The sequence below is a fragment of the Syngnathus floridae genome, chromosome 15 (genome assembly GCF_059516105.1).
Source record: "Syngnathus floridae isolate MCC-2025c chromosome 15, RoL_Sflo_1.0, whole genome shotgun sequence".
Classification (NCBI taxonomy): domain Eukaryota; kingdom Metazoa; phylum Chordata; class Actinopteri; order Syngnathiformes; family Syngnathidae; genus Syngnathus; species Syngnathus floridae.
Genome location: NC_142427.1, coordinates 3288471 through 3314645, shown reverse-complemented (window position 1 = coordinate 3314645; position 26175 = coordinate 3288471). Strand labels below are relative to the sequence as shown.

Below are 26175 nucleotides of genomic sequence, written 5' to 3'. Positions count from 1 at the left end.
GTTGTATATTGTAGTTATTGTCACACTTCATGTCTTTTTGGGTCCTGTCGTTTTCAAGTATGTTTTGGTTGGGAAGTCATGTTGTTTTGTTAGTGAAGTCATGTCAGTTTGCCGAGTCTGTCTTTTGAGTTCCTCCATTGAGTTCCTCCAATAAATCCTGGTCCAAGCTGCACTTGGTCGCCCTGCTCCATTTCCACTCCGATTCCTGACAAACATGTCTTCTTGCTCAGCTTATAAGTTTTGGATAACTTGTTCAAAGCTTGCAAAGGTATCATCAATATATAGATCCTGAATACTATAAATACCCTTATCATACAAGGTTTTAAAGCCATTGTCTACTAATGATGGCTGGAAAAGGTGATATGGTGTGGTAATATATGGATGGTATAATTGGGGAATAGATAGAAAAACTTTGAATACCCAAACATTTTTAAAATTGGCTCACAATATGTAAGGAATGAGTTGCAACCACAGTAGAAACCCTGATCGCGATGCTAATTCGTTTCAGAGGAAGCGTCGAGAAGCGAATCCGTCGCGTTCCAAAGCAGTTTGTCTAATTTTGTCTAAAACTGGAAACCAAACGGTTCGTGTACAGCGCTTGACATGTCAGACATTCAAAAGACAAATAATGAGCTCGAAATAAACGAAACATGACAAAATAACACTATTTAAATGAAAAATGTATGCACTTACCCATTTTAGAAGAGCCAAAGTCCCGAAAATAATGTCACAAAACCAAATTAATGTGAACGAAAAGCATGGCTATTGTTAACAAATACAGTGTGATGCATGTAAACTCACACAGGCACCTGTACCTACCGTGTCATTGCGCTTGAGCAAAAGTTGTGCTGGTGTGTTGTATTTTGTGGGTATGTTCATTACTGAAAAGGCCTCGCATTAAAGCTTGCTCTTAAAGATCCGTTGTCCAGCCTCTTAAATATAACATACAGTAGCTTTCTTTTTACATGGTTGTTATTGCGCTGGTCTCGCCGGTGCAACTTTATGGCTATTGTTTACAAATACGTACAGTAGCTTTCATTTTACACGGCTGTTATCGCGTGAATCATGCTGAGAGTTGAGTTCTTGTTGAGAGTTGAGTTCTTGTAGCCTTGCAAGGGCAGCTTTCCGGAAGTGGGCCGCGCACGACTGCAGCTGGGTGTCACAATGGTTTAACACCTACCACACACAACAATGCCAACTAACGTCGGTTTTTGAAGCGTTGTCCGAGAACCGAGGCAAAGATTTCCTGACATTTGCGTCAAACTCCGAATGCCAACATTGTCTTTGATTGTGCCATTCATGGTAGAGGATGGAAGGAAGTGAATGTGGACTATTAGTAGACGTTTTAGTCTGGAGCCAAGCAGGGATCTTATTGTCTCTAATTTGTAACCACAGGAAAGGTTTGCAGGTGATGTAGAGCAGAGGCTCTGCGTACAGAGAGACTGTATGTGTTCAACTACCACTTACGATACCTTGTATGATATTACTGCTTCTGAGAGTAACAGAAACCTGTTGAGGAGGAGGGGGAAGAATGTTATTTTTCAGCGCTTCTGTGTACACCACTAAAAGAAGGGGGGAAGGTTATCTTAAAATTTCTTATAAAAATCAGTCGGAAACCCATCCCGGCCGGTTGGGGGCTTTGCCACTTTGAAAGGCCATTATTAATTCAGATTTTCTTCCAGTCTCATTTTCAAATCTGTCTAGCGCCTGTGCCACACACCTTCCACACTACTTCCAGCCGGTGACCTTCCACTCAGTCACAGCCACGCCCCTCCCATCAAGACAATCACCTGCACCTGTCATGACCAATTAGCCAGTCCCTATTTAAACACCACACTGCATTCAGTCGGCTACCCCCTGCCTTGTGCCTCGTTCCTTGCCTTGTGCCTTGCTCGACCCGATTTGCCGTATATTGACCGACTATGCCTGCTCGCCACCTGCCCCAATAAACTGCCCGTTACCGACTTTGCCTGTTCGCTAACTGCCCGATCACGATCACATCCTCGACCTCGAACCATGCCGTGCCAAAATTTCCACCACCTCATTCCCCAGATACATTGAATAAACACAGTGTTTGCACTTGGTCGCTCGCTTTTGACAAAAGTCAGAATCAATTTCCAGAATATTCATATCAGAAAAAATGGGTAAAATCAGTCACAGCCAACTATGGAGTCTGAAGTATACAATTTTGAATAAAACTAAATAAAGCAATTATTGATAATCTGATGAGCTGTCAAGGAGCCATCCGGTAACATAATTTGTGATATATTACAAAATGATGCTTTTTGACAAAGTTGATGGGCTAATAATTCGGATGAATTACCCCCCTCTTCATAAAATCTGCAATGGGATTTTAGTACAAGCCTCTCTGCCTGAGTACTGGTCAAGAGGTCAGTCACTAGCTCAATAAATCAGGGGTTGGGGAGTTGGCTATAAGTTTATCCAGATCTTTAATACCTGACATATAATTTTTCAAATTACTCACCATTCATTTTCCTGATTTGGGCTGACCAAGAATTGGTCATTAAATAGAGTGGCTTTTTCCTCATTCATTACCAAAAAAAAATGAAGGCATCTTGAAATATGTTACCTGCTTTCCATGTCCAAACATTGGCGATTAGCCATTAGAATATCTTTTTGAATGTGGGCCTCCACTGATGTGTCATAGCTGCTGCTGCGAGAATGGCTTAACATTGTGACAAAGGTGTCCCTAAAAAAAGACAACTGTAGTGAGAAGGGTGAAATGAAAACCATCTGTGTTGAAACTGCTGTAACCAGTGAGTATACATTTAGAAAATATGTCGTAGCATTCACAAACAACTGATGTACACCTGTAGTAAATGATTTTGGCATGAACGATTGTTAATATTGTAAAAGAATGGGTATGAACCAACTTAATTCCTGTAACCCAATTTGAGCACTAAAGGTTGTACCCTGGTAATTTGCACTCACTGATTGTCGTCTGGCGGCTCGGTGGAGCCCTGGTTAGCACGTCCGCCACACAGTTAGGAGGGTGCCGGTTCGATTCCACCTTCAACCCTCCCTGTGTGGAGTTTACATGTTCTCCCCGTGCCCGCCTGGGTTTTCTCTGGGCACTCCGGTTTCCTCCCACATCCCAAAATCATGCTTGGTCGGCCAATTGTGCACTCCAAATTGCCCATAGGTGTGAGTGCGAGTACGGATGGTTGTAAAAATAAAAATAGCTGGTCTTGCATCGCACATGGTCATGGGTACCTGCCCGTTTTTTTTTACAACAAGCTGTTGAAGTGTCCGGCCACTGTGGGCACCAGAGAAGTTCTGACACTCGTGGGCTAATGCGGGCCATAGCAAAAGAACCCTAAGCCACGAGTCAATTCCAATCCGACAAGTCAGAGTCACCGGAGGAAAACGTTTCCCAAGCACCGTCGTCAGGTGGGACCACTCAAGCTGCGTTTCTCGACAGGACCAAGTCCGACAACCCTTCGGATCAGTAGGTCCGACAGAGTGCACGGCATGAACTGCCGGGACGAGAGTAAGCATTGGAGTCAGCAACGGAAGCCCACGAAAAGGCAGAACCCTGGACCGCCGGCCACGAGCTGACGAAGCCGGGAACTCATTACCGGAGAGGGAAGGAAACAAGACAGAGCCCATACGGATCCCAGCTGGACGGGTCCGTCGAGTTTTGGCTGGTCAGAATGCCAGTACAGGCCGTACCAGAACTGATGCTGGTATTCCTCGGGAGTGAGGGTAGTCAGCCCCAGCTCCATGGGTTCAGGCCCTTCCTGCTGGGAGGGAAAAGTGACTGATACGGGCTGGCTGGCTACAAAAAGGGCCCAGTCACGGGTGGGCGGCAGGTGGAGCGGAGCGGCAGGGAGTCTCAATGATGCCCAAGGCATCGAGCAGGCGTCACGGTGGCGGAGAGAAGGAGTCGACTTTGTGTCCTTCTCACACTATCTTGAATGGATCCGCCGATCCACCCATGTGGCCAGGTCCATGGCGTCCTCGAGGGTTCGGGGGCATTCATAGGACACCATGTCATCCTTAACCTACTCAGTGAGCCCGTGAAGAAACGTCCCCATCAAGGACGCGTGGTTCCAGCTGCTCCGCCCGGCCACTGTCTGGATCTTGATCGCATAGTCGGCCACGGGCTGGTTGCCTTGGTGGAGCTCCAACAGTTCCTCCGCCGCTGAGGCCAGGTCAGAGACACGAAGCTCATAGGCGAATGCGTCGAATGCCTCACAGGCGGGCGATTGCCAGTCATATTGATGTCATGATGGCGCCGCGGATGGCCGCCACGGTGAGTCACTCTTATTTTGTGTGTTTTCTGTGTCCTCTGCTGTCCATCACGGATCACTTTTACCAGAGAAGCGCTGTTAAACATTGGACAGTCTTCTTCTGGTATTTTCTCATCTGTTCTCTCTGATTCAGACTGTTTGTCGGAGATTTTAGCCGGAGCGGCGGTGCTATACAAGCTAGCACGACGACGACGTGGAAAATGAGCCGGAGCCCTCGTAAAGCTGAGGCAGAGAGGGTTCCGTTCTGCCCTACCATCAATTCATCTGGCGACTGTCCGCTCCCTGGTGAACAAGATGGACGAACTGGACTTCAGCAGATCCGCCGCGCTGTGTTTTGTTGAAACGTGGCTTAGCGGACGCACCCCCCACCACGCCGTGGAGTTAGCTGGGTTTCGGCTAATGCGTGCAGATCGCAGCACGGAGCTCTCCGGAAATTCAAAGGGAGGTGGTCTCTGTTTCTACATTAATGAACGTTGGTGTACTGATGTCACGGACTTGAAAGAGTTTTGCAGCCCTCTCCTAGAAACACTTTTCATGAACTCCCGTTCTATTCACCACGGGAGTTCTCCTCGATCGTCATGTTTACATTCCGCCACACGCACGTGCGAGTGAAGCCACGCAGATGCTGGCTGACCAGGTGACAGACATGGAGAAACTTCTATCAAATTCTCAAATCATTGTTCTAGGTGATCTTAACAGGGCGAAACTCACACACGAACTCCCCAGATACAGACAGCACATAATGCGTCCCACCAGAGGAGCACAGACCCTCGACCACTGCTACACCGTAATTATGGATGCATACCACTCTGTGGCTCATGCAGCTTTAGGACTCTCGGACCACTGTCTATTTCATCTGATCCCGGCCTACAGGCAGAAACTAAAAACTTCTAAGCCTGTGGTGAGGACTGTGAGGAAGCGGACAGTGGAGTCAAGGCAGGACCTCCAAGCCTGCTTTGACTGCACCAATTGGGGAGTTTTTGTAGCTGCAACTTCAGACCTGCATGAACTCACTGACACTGTCACATCATACATCAGTTTTCGTGAGGATCTGTGTGTGCAGACTAAGACCTTCTGCACGTACAACAACGACAAACCTTGCTTTACAACGAACCTCAGGAGGCTGCGCAAAGTCAAGGAGGAGGCCTACAGGAGTGGCGACTGGGATCTGTTCAAGCAGACCAGAAACACACTGAACCGAGAGGTCAGGAAAGCCAGGAGGTGTTATGGAGAGAGCCTGGAGAGACACCTCTCTGCCAATCCTTATCCCTCAACAGTGTGGAAAGGTCTGCAGAGCATCCCGGGCTTCAAGAAACGAACCCCCCCGTTCTGTGGAGAGCCCAAGGCTTGCTAACCAGCTAAACAGGTTCTACTTGTCATGTAACATGGGGGGTAGAGATGGTGCAAATGGTAGAATATGGATTGTTCACAGGAATAAATTGGCAGAGCTGAAATTCTAAATTTGTCCAAAAGATGGCGGCAGACCAAAACGTGAGACCAAAAGAGGGGCCAGAATAAGCTAAACAAGTTAAAAAAACAACAATAAAAGAGGAACACGGTGTCAGAGTGTGAGTCACGCATGGAAGCACAAATGTGGTTTTTATTTTTTGAATTCTTTGCTTGGCTAAAAATGTATTCTGTAACCGCTTTAAGCAATATTATTTGTCAATTCGATCAAGAGACCCGTCACTATGAGAATAGTGGCGTGACATAAATTGTTTGGAGAAACACAAATGTGATTTTTATTTTTTGAATTCTTTGCTTGGCTAAAAATGTATTCTGTAACCGCTTTAAGCAATATTATTTGTCAATTCGATCAAGAGACCCGTCACTATGAGAATAGTGGCGTGACATAAATTGTTTAGAGTAGTAGGTCAAGGGTTTGGATTTTTATTTCAGAGTTAATTGAAGCGTAACTTTAAAAAGTTATTTTCATGGAACAGGAAGAGAAGAAAAGGGGAAGTGAAAGGTTTTACCAGGGGCTAGCTGTGCATTTGGTGGAAAGTACTGTGTGGTCAGGGCGGAAACAGCTGTTAAAGGCCACAGATGTCCAAGCGTGGGAAGAAAACTGGGCACTCCTACCCTATAGTAGGCGTGGGAAAACTGACCAGTTCATTCTATAGGCGTGGGAAAACTGGGCAGTCTTACCCTATAGGGAAGGTATAGGAACAAAGAAAGGGGAGGGGGGGGACAGAGAAGTCTATAAAAAGTCCTGCAGGGGCAGCTTCAGGGCTTTTTCCCCCAAAAGAGCGCTCATACGTGAAGAAGCCCGGAGGAGTTTCAAGATTTTTTCCAAAGTCCCGAAGATCTTTGTGTGAGATGCAGGATCGCTGGACTGAAATTAACTTGGATTTACTCCCAAAAATTGGACTGGACAACTTTACAGGAGAAATAGGTGAGGGATTAAAATTTTTATGTATTTTAGCGAGAGGGGGGAATAGTCATCGGGCCGCCGGCACCCTCGGGGCCAGCCTGTTTCTCTAATTTAGATTTTAGAAGTAAGATCGAATTGATCACTCGACTTTGCTTCCACCAAAAATAGCACGCAGCTGGTACTTACCTCTTCCCTCTTTCATGAACTGTGTTTTGCAATCGAATTGTTCTGGGATTGAATGATTTTATTAACACGGGTATCAGTGAGTGAAGTTGTTCGGTTTCTGGAGTAATTGAGATTTGTAATTCTATTCCATGTTTCTTCAATAAATGTGTTTTGTATATTACTTACTTCGTTGTGCGCGGATTTGTACTGAATATGCAACCGATGGTTTGGGGCCGATTTAAATAAAATAAATTAACGGAAGTGTTTAAATCGGATTATTGGTTTTGTGTAGAACGGAAAGTTATTTAACTATTTGAAAGGCTCAGGCCCGCTTCCCCTTTTTGACGGGCCGCGTAAAAAGTAACTCCGAACAAGTTAGAGACTTGAATAACTTCCGTAGTTATTTGAGCCACGAGTGAATTTCGATCCGTTCGAAAGTTTGTTTCGTCTGAATAAAAAAACGAAACTGTTTAAATCGGATTATTGGTTTTGTGTAGAACGGAAAGTTATTTAACTATTTGAAAGGCTCAGGCCCGCTTCCCCTTTTTGACGGGCCGCGTAAAAAGTAACTCCGAACAAGTTAGAGACTTGAATAACTTCCGTAGTTATTTGAGCCACGAGTGAATTTCGATCCGTTCGAAAGTTGTTTCGTCTGAATAAAAAAACGAAACTGTTTAAATCGGATTATTGGTTTTGTGTAGAACGGAAAGTTATTTAACTATTTGAAAGGCTCAGGCCCGCTTCCCCTTTTTGACGGGCCGCGTAAAAAGTAACTCCGAGCAAGTTAGAGAATTAAATAACTTTCGTAACTATTTAACGGAAGAGTGGATTTCGTTAAAAGTGAATTCGGTTGAAATTTTTCTTCTTCTAAATAACATGACGACGACGGTTAAAATAAATCATTGGAGTTGGTGGAGGATAAAAGTATTTCGATTGTCCGTCGGGCGCGGCCCAGTTCCTAAATTTGTCGGGCCGCGTCAAAAGTTAAATGGGACACGATCAAAAAATAGACTTGCCTTCCAAATTAATTATTGGGCAAATCTAGACAGAGCACAGGTTTGATCGGTCCTCCCACACAACAGGACCTCCTGCAGCACAATCTACATACTCAGCTCCCCCCACAACCGCTCTGTCCACACCTCCATCACCGTTGTCACCTACTCTCTCTCTTGCAAAGGCTGCGCCCGCGCTTCAGATCCGCGAGGAGGAAGTGCGCCAGATGTTCCGGAGACAAAAGATCAGGAAGGCACTGGGCCCAGACGGCGTGTCACCTTCCTGCTTGAAAGTCTGTGCTGAGCAGCTGGCACCCACCTTTGAATGGATCTTCAACCGTTCCCTGGAGCTGTGTGAGGTGCCCTCGTGCTTCAAGAGCTCTACCATCGTTCCAGTGGCCAAGAAGCTCGCCATCACAGGTTTGAATGACTATAGACCTGTCGCTCTGACATCTGTGGTCATGAAATCTTTTGAGAGGGTCGTGCTGAACCATCTGAAGGATGTCACGGGTCCCCTGCTTGACCCCCTCCAGTTTGCCTTCCGGGCAAACAGGTCGGTGGATGATGCGGTCAACATGGGACTGCACTACATCCTGCACCACCTGGATACCCCAGGAACGTACGCCAGGATCCTGTTTGTGGACTTCAGCTTGGTGTTCAATACTGTCGCTCCTGATCCTCCAACAGAAGCTCATCCAGCTCGCGGTGCCTGCCTCCACCTGTCAGTGGATCACCAGCTTCCTGACCAACAGGAGACAGCGTGTGAGGCTGGGGAGCATCACATCTGACACCCGGACCTCCAATACTGGCACCCCTCAGGGGTGCGTCCTTTCCCCACTGCTCTTCTCTCTCTACACCAATGATTTCTCCTCAGGTGATTCTCCTGTGAAGTTCTTGAAGTATGCAGACGACACCACTCTCATCGGACTGATCCAGGACGGTGATGAGACTGCGTACAGACAGGAGGTGGAGCGGCTGGTCCACTGGTGCAGCCACAACCACCTGGAGCTGAACCCGCTCAAGACCGTGGACATGACAGTGGACTTCAGGCGAGACCCTTCACCACTTTCACCCCTCACTATCCGCGGTAATACTATTCTCTCCACAGACACCTTCAAGTTCCTGGGAACCACAATCTCTCGGGACCTGAAATGGACTGGCCACATAGACTCTGTCCGGAAGGAGGCCCAGCAGAGGCTGTACTTCCTGAGACAGCTCAAGAAGTTCAACCTGCCGCGGGAGCTGCTGAAGCCCTTCTACACTGCCATCTTCCAGTCATTCCTCTGCACCTCCATCACTGTCTGGTTTGGATCTGCCTCCAAACAAGACAAGCACAGACTGCAACGGACAATCAGGACTGCAGAAAAGATTATTGGAATCAACCTCCCATCTATCCAAGACTTGTACCAGTCCAGGACCAGGAAAGGTGCAAGTAACATCTCTACAGACCCTTCTCACCCAGGTTGCAGTCTGTTTGAACTACTACCCTCCGGACGGCGTTATAGAGCTCTGTATGCCCAAACCAGCAGACACAGAGACAGCTTCTTCCCCCAGGCTGTTGCTCTGATGAAATCACACCACTCTTAAAGTCTCAGAGTAATTGCTGTGCAATAACATCTTGGTCTCCACACCTTTTTCGAATTGTCTACACTTTGTACTATGTGTCCTCTCTGCATCCATTGCAGCCTGGTCATCCTGGAAGAGGGACCCTCCCATCTGTGGTGTCTTCTCAAGGTTTCTCATTTTCCCTACCTGGAGTTTTGAGTTTTTCCCTGCCCTCCTGGGAGTTTAACATCAGGGGATGTTTGAGAATATTTGATATTTTTCACATGTCCTCAGTGTTGTTAGTCACCTAAACGTTTAACAGAGGCTGTGATGTACCGAAGTCAAATTCCTTGTTTGGCACGCTTAAACACGGCGAATAAAAACTCTTGAATCTTGAGTATCGTGCCATGCTGTATGTGTGATCACTTAGTCCACCTTAGCCCGCTCCGTGGAAAAAGTCTGCAGCTGGAGATCAAACAAAATGCGGCAGCTGGACAAAAAGGCCTGGGCGTGTGGAATAGTAGACTACCTTCTTCACCCCTGGCAGGGTTCTAGAGAGTACATTGGAACTTGCTCAAACAGTCTACATGTGTTTTGTGAACTTGGAATAGATTTTGTTTGACGGGGAAGTGCTTCGGGAGTACGGGGTGCCAAACTCGATCATGGCAGTTCACCCCTGGACCACCGATGTCGGTGAGGGTTGGACAGTTCATAACCTTAATATGTTGCGGGGGTCTGGTTGAGTGGTCAGAGTGTTGCATCTCTGCTTTTTGCGGATGATGTGGTACTGAGACTTATTCAAGCCATGATCTCCATCACTCACTGGAGAGGTTCGCAGTATGGAGCGGTTGGGATGAAAAACAGTACCTTAGTCGGGAAAGGGTGGAATGCCCTCTCCGGGCTGAGGATGAAATCTTGCCCCTAGGCTAGGAGTTCAAATATCTTGGGGTCCTGTTCACGAATACCAGCATGATGGAGCGGAAGATTGACAGTAAGATCGGAGCAGTGTCTGCTGTGATGTGGACTCTGTACCGGTCTGGTACAGATGGTAAATGGAAATGGTATAGGTAGCACTAGAGAATTAAGTTATTCAGAGGGTGAGGATGGGATTGGGGTGCTTGTCCTCGTGGCAGCTCATGAAGTGGGTTTAGTGTTTGATTAATTAAATGGTATAGACACTGTAGAGATTTGGAAGGATTCTGGGTAAAATTAGATGAGAAAGCAGGGTGTGCGGATCCAAACCTGTTTAAGGAAATTTCGACTGATTCTTATCATCTTAGACCAATCTATATCAGGGGCAGCCATGGTCTTGTGGTTATGCTGGCCACCTGCAATTTTAAGCATCCAAGGCAAAATAATGTGGCCAAAATGATGTCCCAGTCTGGACAATGTGCTACAATACTGTATACCGTAATTTTCGTACTATAAGTCGCGTTTTTTTTTCATATTTTGGGTGGGGGGGACGACTTATACTGAGGAGCGACTTATGTGAATTTTTTCACAAATTTTCAAAATTAAAAAAAAAAGTTAAACTGCAATAAACGAACCGCGATGTAGCAAGGGATTACCTTAATTTGAATTTCAAGTGACGTCAGTGGCGCAGCGCGGCGGTTGTTTACTTAAAGGACAAAGATTCGATCACGGGATGACGAAGATGACGAAGGGCCCCACGTACTACCGGGATCATTAGCGGCTTTGTTTGTAAGTGGCACGGAGGACGAAGAGTTTGAAGGATTTAAGGATTTGGAGTGACACAGAAGGTTTGAAAAACTATTATGGCTTTAACGCACGCCCGGTCCTACTCTATGGAGCTCTCTTTCACCTCCGTGGATTGAAGTCGGGGACCAGCACTCGGCCGGGTGGCTGTCCAGGGACGGTGAGTGAGGCTCGGACATGGCTTTTATGTACGCCCGGTCCTACTCTACGGAGCTTTCTTTCACCTCCGTGGATGGAAGTCGGGGGCCGGCGCTCGGCCGGTTGGCTGTCCGGGGACGGTGGATGGGGCTCAGACATGGCTTTTACGCGCCCCCGGTCCTATTTTATGGAGCTGTCTTCCACCTCCGTGGCTGGAAGTGCCACCTCTGGGGATGGAAGTCCACGCCGCCACACACCTGGAAGTCGACGCCGGTGCTTGGGGCCGTGTGGTGGTGAACTATTTATGTTATAGTTATTAGATATATTTTACTTCGTATAGCAACTTGTATATGTTTTTATCGTCACAGTTCAGTACTTGTTGGCTCGTTGAACTTTTGTTTTGTTAAATAAAGAGACGTTTACCAAACCCACGTCTTTCCTTGTACTTTGTTAACGCTATAATATAGTTATATATTAGATCTGTGGAATAACGACGAGGCTGACGTCAGGAATTTGATCAATGGATTTAATGATTTGGAGTGACACAGATGGTTTGATAATATTGTTGTTTACATGGTAGTTATTTGATATATACTTTATATATCGTTATATGGGTCTGTGGAATATTTAGAATATTTAGACGTCAGCGGCACTGTGCATACGCGGCATCGTTTCCATAAAGGACGATCGATGGTTTTATAAACGTGTTATTTATGTAATAGTTATTTGAATAACTGTGACTGTTACGTCAGGCCTGTTCTCAGCTCTTCGTTTGTGTTTAGGTCACGTTAGCATACCTATCGTTTAGCCTGTTGTTAATCATTCATGTCTGTTCTTGGTGTTGGATTTTGTCGAATAAATTTCCCCCAAAATGCGACTTGTACTCTGGAGCGACTTACACATGTTTTTTTTTTCCACGTTATTGTGCATTTTATGGCTAATGCGACCTATATTCCGGAGTGACTTTTAGTCCGAAAAATACGGTACACACCATGCATACTAATTTGCTGTATGTGTCAGTTGATGTGCTGGTCTAATTGGCAACTACTTTGAGCACCCAAAATTAGGAGTTTGGGTTAGGTCCAACCACCAAAAATCTACAGCCCATGTCAAGGGCACCTGTGATACCATTACTTCCATGGGAGACTTTTGAACGATGAACAACAGTATCACCAGTTATGATATCTAATTATATTTTAATGAAAAATAATGTCACTATGATCATACATACAATACCTATTATGTCCTACCTTTGAGAAGCAACGGACGCAGCAGCTTCAAGGGCAAACTGTCTCATGACGCTCTCCTCCAAGGACTTTTGTTCCCACTTGGTCATATCTGCCTCCAGAGCCAGAATACGCTCCTCCTTCTCCCTCAGATGCTCCATTAGTACAGTGACACTGTACTCTGATGGGCCCACACCACTGTTTCGTGTGCCTCCCTGACGCTGGAAAGGGAAAGGTATTTGGATTATAATAATTTAATTTCTAATCCAAATGATCCTAGGAGCCATGTTGTCTGGGGCTTCATGCCGCTGGTAGGGTCACTCATGGCAAAAGGGTCCTAGGTGAGGGGCCAGACAAAGCACGGCTAGAAAGAACCCCTTATGAAGAAAAAATTATGAAAAAATCAGTCGACGCGGGTCACCAGGGCCCCCCTCTGATGCCAGGCCTGGAGGTGGGGCTCGAAGGCGAGCGTCTGGTGGCCGCGCCTTCGCCCATGGGGCCCGCCAGGGCATAGCTCGATAAGGAAACGTGGGTTTCCCTTCCCATGGGCTCACCACCTGTGGGAGGGGCCAAAGGGGTCGGGTGCAAAGTGAGCTGGGTGGCGGCCATTGGCGGTGGCCATTGGCGGGGACCTTGGCGGTCCGGTCCCCGGCTGCAGAAGCTGGCTCTTGGGACATGGAATGTCATTGTTGACTTTCGGAAGGGTCACACAACACACCTGCTGCTGATCATCGACGGTGCTGTGGTGGAGAGGGTGAGCTGCACCAAGTTCCTGGGGGTGCACATCAGTGAGGACCTCTCCTGGTCCGCTAACACCTCGTCACTGGCAAAGAAAGCTCAGCGCCGCCTGTACTTCCTGCGGAAGCTCAGGCGTGCATGTGCTCCTCAGGCAGTCCTGTCTACATTCTACCGTGGCACCATTGAGAGCGTCCTCACCAGATGCATCGCTGTCTGGGGTGGTAACTGCACTGAACAGAACTTGAAGGCCCTGCAGCGCATAGTGAATACGGCTGGTAAGATTATTGGTGCTTCGCTCCCCTCCCTGAAGGACATTTACACCTCCCATCTCGCCCGCAAGGCAACCTCGATTGCCAGAGATGTGAGTCACCCGGCTCACTCTTTGTTTGACCTTCTGCCCTCTGGGAAGAGGTACAGGAGCCTGCGCTCCCGCACCACCAGACTCGCCAACAGCTTCTTTCTCCAGGCTGTTAGGGCCCTGAACTCGCTACCCCCTTCTGCGTAGCGTGCGGCACTGTTGCGCTATTTTCTGGAATGTCTGCTGTACGCGCACTTGCTCCTTTTTTTTCCCTGCTCCTCTTATTTATTTATTTATTTATTGTTGTGTTATTTATTCATTATTTATTCAGCACGCTTTTGTTATACTTGTTTACTTGTTTGTCTGTTGTGAGCCATGTCTTGTCACCGTGGGATAGGGGGGAACGAAATTTCGGTTTCTTTGTGTGTCTTTGGCATGTGGAGAAATTGACAATAAAGCTGACTTTGACTTTGGAATGTCACCTCTCTGGCTGGAGAAGAGCTCGAGCTGGTGTGTGAGGCAAAAAGGTTCCGACTAAATATAGTCGGACTTGCCTCGATACAATGTTTGGGTACTGGTACAAGCCCTCTCGAGAGGGGCTGGACTCTCTTCCACTATGGAGTTGCCCATAGTGAGAGGTGTCGAGCAGGTGTGGGTATACTTATTGCCCCCTGGCTGGGCGCCTGCACATTGGGGTTCACCCCGGTGCACGAGAGGGTAGCCTCCTTCCACCTTCGGGTGGGGGGACGGGTCCTGACTGTTGTTTGTGTCTATGCACCAAACGGCAGCTCAGAGTACCCACCCTTTTTGTAGTCCTTGGAAGAAGTGCTGGAGAGCTCTCCTTCTGGGGACGCCATCGTTTTACTGGGTGACCTCAATGCTCACATGGGCAATGACAGTGGGACCTGGAAGGGCGTGATTGGGAGGAACAGCGCCCCCGTTCTGAACCCATGCAGTGTTCTATTTTGTGACTTTTGTGCTTGACACGGATTGTCAATAATGACCATGTTCAAATATAAGGGTGTCCATGTGTGCACTTGGCACCAGGACACCCTAGGCCGCAGTTCCATGATCGACTTTGTAGTCGTGTCATCGGATTTGCGGCCACATGTTTTGGCCACTCAGGTGAAGAGAGGGGCGGAGCTGTGAACTGATCACCACCTGGTGGTTGGTTGGCTCCAATGCTGGGGGAAGATGCCGGTCCGACCTGGCAGACCCAAACGTACTGTGAGGGTCTGCTGGGAACGTCTGGCAGAATCCCCTGTCAGGAGGAGCTTCAACTCCCACCTCCGGCAGAGCTTTTCCAATGTCCCGGAGGAGGCGGGGGACATAGAGTCCAAGTGGACCATATTCCGTGCCTCCATTGTTGAGGCAGCTCACCGGAGCTGTGGCCGTAAGGTGGTCGGTGCCTGTCGTGGCGGCAATCCCCGAACCTGCTGGTGGACACCGCCGGTAAGGGATGCCGTCAAGCTGAAGAAGGAGTCTTATCGGGCCGTTTTGGCCTGTGGGACTCCGGAGGCAGCCGACGGGTACCGGATGGCCAAGCGGAACGCGGCTTCGGTGGTTGCTGAGGCAAAAACCTGGGCGTGGGGGGAGTTTAGCAAGGCCATGGAGAATGACTTCCGGATGGCTTCGAGGAAATTCTGGTCCACCATCCGGTGTCTCAGGAGGGGGAAGCAGTGCACCGTCAACACTGTTTAGTGTGGAGATGTCGTACTGCTGACCTTGACTCGGGGCGTCGTGAGTCGGTGAGGAGAATACTTCGAAGACCTCCTCAATTCCACCAACACGGCTTCCATTGTGGAAGCAGGGCCTGGAGACTCTGAGGCGCACTCTCCAATCTCTGGGGTCAAAGTCAATGAGGTAGTTAAAAAAACTCCTCGGGGGCAAGGTCCCAGGGGTGGATGAGATCCGCTCTGAGTTTTTAAAGGCTTTGGTTGTGGTGGGGCTGTCAAAGCTGACACGCCTCTACAGCATTGCGTGCACATCGGGGATGGTGCCTCTGGATTGGCAGGCTGGGGTGGTGGTTCCCCTCTTTAAGAAGGGGGACCGGAGGGTGTGTCCAACTCCAGAGGAAATCACACTCCTCAGCCTCTCTGGTAAGGTCTATTCAGGGGTGCTGGAGAGGATGGTCCATCGGGAGGTCGAACCTCGGATTCAGGAGTTGCAGTGTGGTTTTTGTCCTAGCCGTGGAACAGTGGACCAGCTCTATACCCTCGGCAGGATCCTCGACGGTGCATGTGAGTTCGCTGAACCAGTCCACATGTGTTTTGTGGACTTGGAGAAGGCGTTTGACCGTGTCCCTCGGGAAGTTCTGTGGAGGGTGCTTCGGGAGTACAGGGTGCCGAACCAACTTATAAGGGCGGTTTGGTCCCTGTGTCGTCGATCCCAGAGTTTGGTCCGCATTTCCGGCAGTAAGTCGGATTCGTTCCCAGTGAGGGTTGGACTCCGCCAAGGCTGCCCTTTGTCACCGATTCTGTTTATAACTTTTATGGACAGAATTTCAAGGCGCAGCCAAGGTGTTGAGGGTGTCCGGTTTGGGGACCTCAGCATTGCGTCTCTGCTTTTTGCAAACGACGTGGTGCTGTTGGTTTCTTCAAGCCGTGATCTCCAGCTCTCACTGGAGTGGTTCGCAGCCGAGTGTCAAGCAGTCGGGTTGAGGATCAGCATCTTCAAATCTGAGTCCATGGTCCTCAGTCGGAAAAGGGTGGAATGCCCTCTCCGGATCGGGGATGAGATCTTGCCTCAAGTGGAGGAGTTTAAGTACCCTGGGGTCTTGTTCATGAGCGAGGGCAGGATGGATTGTGAGATTGACAGGCGGATCGGTGCAGCGTCGGCTATAATGCGGACTCTGTACCGGTCTGCCGTGGTGAAGAGAGAGCTTAGCAAAAAGGCAAAGCTCTCATTTTACTGGTCAATCTACGCTCCAACCCTCACCTATGGTCACGAGCTATGGGTCGTGACCGGAAGAACATGATCCCGGATGCGAGCGGCCGAAATGAGTTACCTCCGCAGGGTTTCCGGGCTCTCCCTTAGAGATAGGGTGAGAAGCTCGGTCATCCGGGTGAGACTCGGAGTAGAGCCGCTGCTCCTTCATGTTGAGAGGAGCCAGATGAGGTGGCTCGGGCATCTCACCAGGATGCCTCCGGATGCCTCCCTGGGGCGGTGTTCGGGGCATGTCCCACCGGCAGGAGACCCCGTGGACGACCCAGGACGCGCTGGAGAGACCATGTCTCTCAGTTGGCCTGGGGACGAAATGGCTGGGGAAAGGGAAGTCTGGGAGTTCCTCCTAAAGCTGCTGTCCCTGTGACCCGACCCCGGATAATCAGAAGAAGATGGATGGATGGATGGATGGATGAACTTCTAATAATGTAATGACAGCTGTACAGACTTCGTAGAACTGAATAGGATGTAAAGCATTTTGTGAATGTCCAATTTTGGCCAATTGTTGCATTTTTACAAGAGTCATACATCTGTCCTAGAGGTTGTCACGGTCACAGCTGTCTGTCAGTCATTCCGGTAACCCCATCTGCACACGCTCACACTTCACCCATTCAGATGATCATGCACACCTTCCGTTGGCTTGTTTACCGGGCTATTTAAGCCTGGCCTGCTGAATACTCTTTGTCAGTCTGCCCCGTGGTGCCACCCGTATTCTCACTGAGCTAAACCCGTTTGACTCCCGTTGCTGACCTGTTCCGTTTGCTGACCCGTCTTGTCTTGCTAGCCGCCTTCCCTGACCATCCGCCCGTTATTGACCACGCTCTGCTCGCCGTCTGTCCTGGCCACCTGCGCGGTACTGATCACGCTCTGCTTGCCACCTGTCCTGGCTCTCCGCCCCATCCTCGACGCCGATCCCCGCAAGCACACCGCTCGGTGCTTGTGGCACCGCTCTCCTCGCCGACACTGCTCCCACTTCCCGGTTCCTCCGTGCCCGGTGCTCCGCGCTCTTTGACGCACCCGTCTTCATCAATCGCCGGCTACGCCACGGAGCAAGCTGCTCCAACTATTGATCTCCACTTCCCCTTTCCCCTCATGCAAAAAAGACTGTGTCAATCTGCGCTTGGCTGTCCTGCCCCGTCAGTAAAGAAGGTTTCATCAAATCATTTCAAACTTGTGGTGTCACGGATCAGAATGAAACAGGGCGACCAAATGCAGCTTGGACCAGGGTTTATTGAGGGAAAGCGTAGTTGGAAGGGAGGATGAAGTGAGTAAACCAACAGAACCGGCAAATTAACATAACTTCACAGACCAACCGACAGACTGGTTAACCGAAACAAAACTGACAGACAGTAACCAAGAAACCACAAACAAAATGACATCAGACGAGAGACATCAACGATCCGACAGGGAAGTGAGGGGCAGACAGAACTTAAATACAAGACAGGTAACAAGAGGCAGGTGACTGTGATTATATTGATTGAGGTAACACAGGAGGGGAGGGGCGATGCGAACAGAAACCATGGTAACATAGAACATATTAAAGCAACTGGGGACGAGTCGTGACAGTACCCCCCCCACAAGGGGTGGCTCCCGACATCTCAAAAAAACCTGAACCCCCACGTAGCGTGCGGGGGGGAGGAGCCGGGGGACAGCGCAATAGTCCAAATGACCCCACTGGTCTGTGACAAAATCCGCACCGCGCTCAGCGGCACATGGAGTCCAAACCGCTATCGGCGGCAACTCGGGGGAAACAGAACCGCAATCGACGGCAACTCGGGGACAGAACCGCAATCGGTGGACACTCGGGAAGCAGAGACGCGTTCTGCGGCAAAGGAGAGTCTGAACCGCAATCGGCGGCATACGGGAAGTCAGAGCCGCAATCGGTGGCATTTGAAATTCCGGACCGCGATCAGCGGCATTCGGAAGGCGGAGCTGTGTGCAGCGGCAAGAGCCACCATGCGCCGCAGCAGTGTGAGTGGGCTCAGGGACGAGCGGGTCCGGCGCAGCTGGCTCGAAGTCTGGCGACGTCCACGGGTCCGCCGACGCTGGGGTGGGGCCCGATGGCGGCCTTGAGTCTGATGGCGGCGGGAGGAACTCCGATGGCGGCTGTGGGTCCGGTGTCGCTGGAGCGAAGTCCGACGGCAGCCGCGGAGCTGATGGCGCTGGAACAAGCTCCGACAACGGACATGGATCGGGCGTCGCGGCCGGAGCTGGTGGAGGAGGTTGGTCCAGGCGCTGGTCGCTGAAGTGGTCGGATCGTTCTGTCACGAATCGGAATGGAGCTGTGCGACCAAATGCAGCTTGGACCAGGGTTTATTGAGGGAAAAGGTAGTTGGAAGGGAGGATGAGGGGAACAAACCAACAGAACCGGCAAACTAACATAACTTCACAGACCGACCGATAGATTGGCTAACCAAAACAGAACTGACAGACAGGAACCAAGAATCCAGAAACAAAAGGACATCAGCCGAGAGACATCAACGATCCGACAGGGAAGTGAGGGGCAGACAGAACTTAAATAAAAGACAGGTAACAAGAGGCAGGTGACTGTGATTACATTGATTGAGGTAACACAGGAGGGGAGGGGCGACGCGAACAGAAACCATGGTAACATAGAACATACTAAAGAGTCGTGACACTTGGTCTTTACCATCTCAAGACAATGACGGGTAAAATAATCTTGTATTTTAAAAACACTATGGCAGGGTCAGAGCATCGAATTTTACATTTCATATTCTTTTGCCACAAAGGAGACAATTTTTATTTACTCCCCTGTACATGCTCCCACAAATCCCAAAATTCTCTTGTATATGAATAGTCACAGCCTAAAGATCTACTCACAGGAGGTGGTCCATCTGAATCATCTGACGGTAAAAATTGTGATATGCAGTAAAGATGTGGAGCTGCTTGGTGATAGCATTAGACCATATTATTTATCATGTGAGTTCTCACACATTTACATTCATCCAAAGGCAAAGAGCCTGCGTGGGAGTATAGCCATAACACCACTGGCCTGCATCCCAGCATCCGAATACATTCTTTCTCATATCAGGTGATTAATCATGTCATCTTTCTCTTCTTTTCTGTACATGTGAATGTAAACGTACAATAATATGTGAAGTAACAATTTTGTTACAGGTAACTACAAATATTTCGTTTTAAATTGGATCGGGTGGGATTAAACAAGTCCTACTTCTTCCCACTCCTTTTCAGACATGCAAACTGCTCATTATGTGCTATATATTGTATTCTGTTTGTATCTAGCACTCATACAAAGTTATAAATTACATGACTTTGTTTTTTTGATTCATGATGTATGGTTTACATGTTTGAGACAAAATCCATTCATTCATTCATTCATTCATTCATTCATTCATTCATTCATTCATTCATTCATTCATTCATTCATTCATTCACCTTGGACACTCCTCTTGCCTCGTTCCACCACCATGTCACTTGTCACAAGGAAGAATGGAACAATAGATGTGTTGTATGCAAACACCAAGGACACATACTTGGTCAACGAGATGCGGGAAGTTTGGAATGGGGTGAAAATCATCACAGGCTTTAGCAGCAGATGGTGAGTAAGTTGCACCATTTCTTCCAAGGAAGGTCCAGATCATATTTGTCCAAGGGTCTTGAGGTGTTGATCTACTGAGCTGGGAGGCCCTCTATCATTCCCTCACATACCTGCATGTGGATCAATTCAACTTTGTGAGTGCTTTTAATAGGATCCATCCCAGCCTTCTCCAGGATAAACGTAACATCATGGCTATGGACCCTCACCTTGTGCACTGATTTTTGGCATAGTATTTGAGCGAAAAACCACTTTTTGTTCAAGCGGGGGGGTTCAAGTTTTTATTTTTTTTTGTTTAACTTTTATTTACCCAAGCAAACAATTAAGAACAAGTTCATATTTGCAACCTGACCCAAAGACCAGTGGCTCTTTGAGGGGGGTGGGGTACAGGGTGCTAAAAAAAAATAAAAAAATACAACAACGTTATATAAATACACAATCAAAAATAAAACAACAACAACCAAACACAGTAAAACTATACAATATGACAACATAATGAAACTAACAGCTGCAAGAGTCGGTTAAAACTTGTTGCAATTTATGTTTGAAAACTGTGAATGATGTGAAGACAGTGAGTTTAAGGGTATTTAGTATAGTATTCCAATCATAGGCTGCAGTGAAATGGAAAGAGTTGCAACCAAAAACTGTACGGGCTTTGAGGATGGTGAATTTGATAAGATTACTGGACTTTAGATTGAGGGAACAATGATGACGGTGCACAAGGGAGGAAAGATATGGGAGGTGACATACCGAGTATGGATTTGTAAATGAGGTGAAACCAATGGTGGAGTTGTCAGGTGTGGAGCGATGTCCAGTCAATCAATTTATACAAGTCACATTGGTAGTAAGTGGAGAAGTGCGCACCTGTGGCAAAGCGAATGGTGGAGTGGTGAAGAGGGTCCAGTTTACTGAGAGTGGAGTGGGCTGCCATCCTATAGATGGTGTCGCCATAATCAAAAACGGGTAGGATGGTCATTTTGACAAGAGAGTGTCTAGCTGCACGGGTGAAGGAGGCTTTATTGCGATAGAGGAAGCTAAGACGAGATTTGACTTTTGACTGTATGTGTTTTATATGGGTAGTGAAGGAGATGACGAGACCAACCATAGGCCAAGGTATTTGTAATAATCAACAAACTTGAGTTCAATGCCATATGCGCAAAAGATTTTAGGGGCAGTGGTGGGAGCACGAGATCGGTTAAAAATTATGCATTTTGTTTTCTTCGTGTTGAGAAGGAGATGGAGATTATGGAAGTATTGTTCAACGGAGCTGAAACTAAGTTGAATGAGGATGCTGCAGAATGGAGAGAAGAGCCTTCAGAGTATAGGATAGTGTCATCAGCATAAAGATCGAAGATGGCGCCGTGGATGGCCGCGTCGGTGACTCGCTCTCTGCTACTTTGTCTTATTTTGTGTGTTTTCTGCATCTTCTGCTGCCCATCCCGGATCACTTTTACCAGAGAAGAACTGTTAAACATCGGACAGTCTTCTCCTGGTACTTTCTCTCCAGTTTTCTCTGACCCAGACTGTTTGACGGAGATTTTAGCTGGAGCGACGGCACTCTACAAGCTAGCATGCCGAAGACGGCGACATGGCAAGCGCACCGGAGCCCGCGTGAAGCTGAGGCAGAGAGGGTTCCGTTCTCCCCTACCATCAATTCATCTGGCGAATGTCCGCTCCCTGGCGAAAAAGATGGACGAACGGCTGCTTCTCATCCAACGGAACCCGGACGTTAGCGGATCCGCCGCCCTGTGCTTCACTGAATCGTGGCTCTCCGAACTCATCCCCGACCATGCCGTGCAGCTGCTGGATTTAGGCTAGTCCGCGCCGATCTCAGCATGGAGCTCTCGGGAAAAGCAAAGGGAGGTGGTCTATGTTTCTATATTAATGAACGTTGGTGTACTGATGTCACGGTGTTGAAAGAGTCTTGCAGCCCTCTCCTAGAAACACTTTTCATAAACTGGCGGCCGTTTTATTCACCACATGAGTTCTTCTCGATCGTAATGGCGGCTGTTTACATTCCACCGCACGCACCTGCGATCGAAGCCACGCAATTGCTGGCTGATCAGGTAACCGACATGGAGAAAATACTGTCAAACTCACTAATTGTTTTGGGTGATTTTATCAGGCCAAACCTCGCACACGAACTCCCCAAATACAGACAGCGCATAACGTGTCTGTTAGATAAATTGTATATATATGTTATCATGCGTTCCCTAATGCGTACTTATTAATAAAGTTATTGCGCAGAATGCTTGCTGTTTTTTCTTGCAGACATCACCCAGTCCACAACAAGTCAAACGATGCTGTCTGGAGTTTCCTGACCTTCTACACATCTGGGAATCCAAGAAAGTTGTTGATGTCTGCACATGTCATTTTGTCTATGCACTCTTTTCACATGACTACTTTGTTTCCCATAACATTCACTTTTCGTTTCTCGTGGGATCCTGTCCGCGACTTCTAGTTTCACATAGAATCTCGTTTCTTCACTCCTGAGACAAAGCCCACGCTTTCCCCCCCACCTATCAGGGGCTAGTCTCACATTGTAGGTAGGGCATTCCTAAATAAAAAGAGAGGAGTGTAAACAAGACCTTTAGTGTATTTTGGATTGATGTAAGTCTGTTTGCACTCCTCGCGAGAAAAGACTCAACATTCTGTCTCACTGGTTTTGTCTGCTGATCCTTTTGCTGAATCTGAACCTAACAGATTTTTGGGGGCTCGTTCCGGAATCTCAATAGGACTATTTCTGGCTCCGGCCGACTTTTCGACGCAGGACAAGTCCTTGGCCAAGGCATATTGAGGAAACCCTTTTCACGGGGCTGACTCGATCAGTTGGCTGGACGCTGGAGTGGTTGACGAGAACATCCGGGGAAAGGCCCAGCAGACTGTGAGTATGAATATTGATTCTGTTGAAGTAATGAAAGTGCAGTGACAAGAGGTCACTTAAAACCTTGACAATTCTAGACCCTATCAAGTGCAATTAGAAACAGTAAATTCCGCTGGGATGTTGGAGTCCCCTGACTGATAAGTCAGTTAAATTCCATGGGAAAGCGGACCCATCTGTTTTCTAGAGAAGTGCAGGTAATTTGGAGCAGTTAAATTCCGCTGAGGTGTCGTGGGCCTCCTAATTATCCTTCCTACTGTGTTAGTGTTAGCTTTCTGCTGCCATCTGTGGTGTTTTCTTAACTCTGGTTTAGCTGGTTTGGCTTCTTTATCCGTGAAAAGATCGGTTTTATATTGGCTTTGGGGAAAAAGCAAAAATAGGGTTTCTTACACAATAGGAAGGTTGAAGAGTTTAGATTTTGTTAAGTTCCACGGGAGGGCGGACTCCCCTGCTTGCCTGTGGGAAGAAAAGAGTGCGCATTGTGTGTGTGTGTGTGTGTGCGTGTGTGTGTGTGTGATTTGACTGAGAGTGATCTCCTTTGAGCTCTCCTTTGTGTAAAATACACGGGGCTGTAAACCGTGGCTTTGTGTGGACGAGAGCAGGGATTCTCCGTTTCCTCCGGAGACTCACCACACATCGAACATTTAAACACTGTCCTGTGAATAAAGTCAAAACTGAAATTTAGAAAGTAAACCATGGGGACAGCGAATAGCAAACAAAAGCCGCTACCCCGACATGAATTAAAATGCAAAGATTGGAAATTGATGGAAGAAGGCGACCCCGAAAGTGTAAGATATCTTGATAAATGGATAACTGATTACAAATTTGATGGTCAGCTGAAAACGAATTCGTTGAATAACCTAAAGCAAGCAATTGATGCTAAATGTGGTGTAAAGAAGAATAGAGACGGGTATCATCTGATAGTACAATGGGAATTAGAAGCGGAAAAGAGAAAATGTGGGCAGATAAGAGAAAAATTGAGAGATAAGGAAGACGAAGAAAAGATAAAAAAGAACTTGCTGTTGCACAGGCAGGAGGATGATGAGACAGTGTCAGCTCGGACCCGCTTGAAGGCCGAGGCTGACAATGCGATGAATGAGGATGAAAACAATGATCAAATTGTCAAGGCGGAGATTGCGGCACGCCAAGGCGAACCAACTTTTCCGTCTTTATACCCCAAATTACCAAACACAGATCATCCTCCTGAGTATAGTGCTTCTGCTCGTGGTATGTTGGCGCGGAGCCGTGCTCGTGGTATGTTGACGCGGAGCCGTGCTAAGTTGGATCCTTCGGCTGACGCATACCCGATGATTGAAGTGGCAAATCCTCATGATGATGGAGGACCCACAATTTTAGTGTACAGAACATGGACCAGTGCTGATATAAAATCGGCAATTGAGGGTATAGCGTTGCCCACTGAAGATGTTGATCAATACTGTACTGACGTGAAACAACTCATTGCTTCGTATAATTTGAGAGGCGATGAAGTACAGCAGGTTTTCATGGCATCCTTAACCAAACATTGGGCAAGCGTTAAAGGCACCTGGGATCCTTTTGATTCCCGGGGCCGTCCATTGGAATGTCACGGGGTGCCATTGCAGACAGAAATTGACCGCCTATTGGGCAGGATAAAAATAAAATTCGAACGTAGAGCAAATTACACAGACATTGGCCGAACCAAACAAAAAGAAGATGAGTTGTTTGAAGACTTTAGACACAGGCTCGAAAGAGTGTTCAAAGCCAATAGTGGCTTGGAGCATGGAACTGATGTTTATGACCAACAACTCAAAAATGCTCTACATGCAAATTCGCATCCAGCAATCCAAACCTGGATCACTAAACATATGATCACTTTCCCGACATCTACCTTGCCACAGTTCATTGATCATGCAATACACGCCGAAAAAGTTGTCAATTCAAAAAGAGCAAAAGATAAGGGGAAAAAAGACACCGTGTTTTTTGTTGAAGGAGGGCAGTCTGAAGTGTTCTATCAAAATAAGACCTTCGAACCACGCCTAGGGGGGCGTGGTCGTAACAAATTCCGTGGCAGAGGTAGCGGGGGGTACAGTCGTGATTCTCCCAATTATGGAACAAATGACCAGCCCGCTTCAGGTCAGTTAAAGCGGTACAATTCTGAACCTATTTGCTGGTCATGTGGGAAGAAAGGCCATATAGCAAGAAACTGCCCGGGTAATTACAAGGGCGGGAGTAGACCTCCCTTATGACTAGACACCGATCAAAATACAGTTGGAACAACTGTCTCGTCAACAGCTCCCCCTGTTGATGTCGATTTGAACATTCAAGATTTGTTGATGAACAATATTGAGAAGCCAGTGATAACTCTAATGGTAAACGGGACTCCAATAACCTTTTTGTGTGACTCAGGGGCATGTGTGACCACATGTCGTGACATACCTGAAGGTGTGCAACCAAACGGTAAATCCTTTTGGGTGAGAGCAGCAAATGGGCTGGCAACCCCAGTTCCCCAGTCTCGACCAGTTTGGATACGGGACCTGGAAGGGGGAAGTTGTTGCATTCCCATTTTGCTGATGCCCAGTTGCCCTATTAATTTGCTAGGTAGAGATGCTCTCACTGCCCTTGGGCTTTCCCTTGTGTCTCTTGACGGTCAAATTGTTGTCAAAAGGCGACACCAGTTACAGATTTATGGTCAATTTCACTGCTACTATTTTTATTCATTGGATTTGGCTGATACGGAAGTGATGGAATTTGGTTCCCCTCTTTTGGCCCGTGTGGCCACTCTTTTGCGTTGCCCTGAACAGGCAATGGAGGCCGATAAACTGCACCTAACTATGTGGCATAAAGACACACCTGGTCCTGATCACAACTACGAGAACATGCTTGAGGCTGCTACACCTGCCACTTTGACGGCATCTTTCCTTCTGCATGATGGTGAAAGCCGTGCTTGTGTGGTTATACAAACGGCTCCCCCTGCTATTCAAAGATTGCACATGTCTCCCACTCCGTTCCACATCTCTCTCTACAGGCCTCACACCGCAGCGTGGCAATGTTTGGGATTTATGGCTGGTGATGCCTTGGCAGCTTCTGACTGGACTCAGGTTAATCCTGACTCCTTTTATAGTCCTTCCACCAAGCTTTTCAAACAAAATATGGCTCGAGACTTGTCATTCATTAGTGGAAACCATGCTGATCCTGGTGTTGAGCAAACACCTTCATTTTGAGATTTTGTGCTGACGTCAGATGACGAGCACGTCCTCGCTGAGGTCCCGAGTCATCTTTGGTCTGCGGGTCCTTCTGACGTTGGTTTAGTGAAAGGTGTGCTTCCTGTT

The 26175-nt window shown here is 47.9% G+C and overlaps 1 protein-coding gene and 1 long non-coding RNA gene across 2 annotated transcripts in view; one reads left to right on the top strand and one right to left on the bottom strand.

Annotated features, from left to right (window-relative positions):
• amot (angiomotin) overlaps window positions 1-26175 on the bottom strand; it is a 157574-nt gene that overhangs the window by 29087 nt on the left and 102312 nt on the right. Inside the window, exons 10-11 of the mRNA XM_088397667.1 lie at window positions 12455-12651; window positions 2591-2710 (exon numbers count right to left, since the gene is read on the bottom strand). Coding sequence (XP_088253793.1) covers window positions 2591-2710; window positions 12455-12651 — 317 coding nt within the window. The remainder of the gene's footprint in view (window positions 1-2590; window positions 2711-12454; window positions 12652-26175) is intronic.
• LOC148385880 (uncharacterized) overlaps window positions 22133-26175 on the top strand; it is a 70752-nt gene continuing 66709 nt past the window's right edge. The window contains exon 1 of the long non-coding RNA XR_015862899.1: window positions 22133-22870. This is a non-coding gene — a long non-coding RNA (uncharacterized LOC148385880). The remainder of the gene's footprint in view (window positions 22871-26175) is intronic.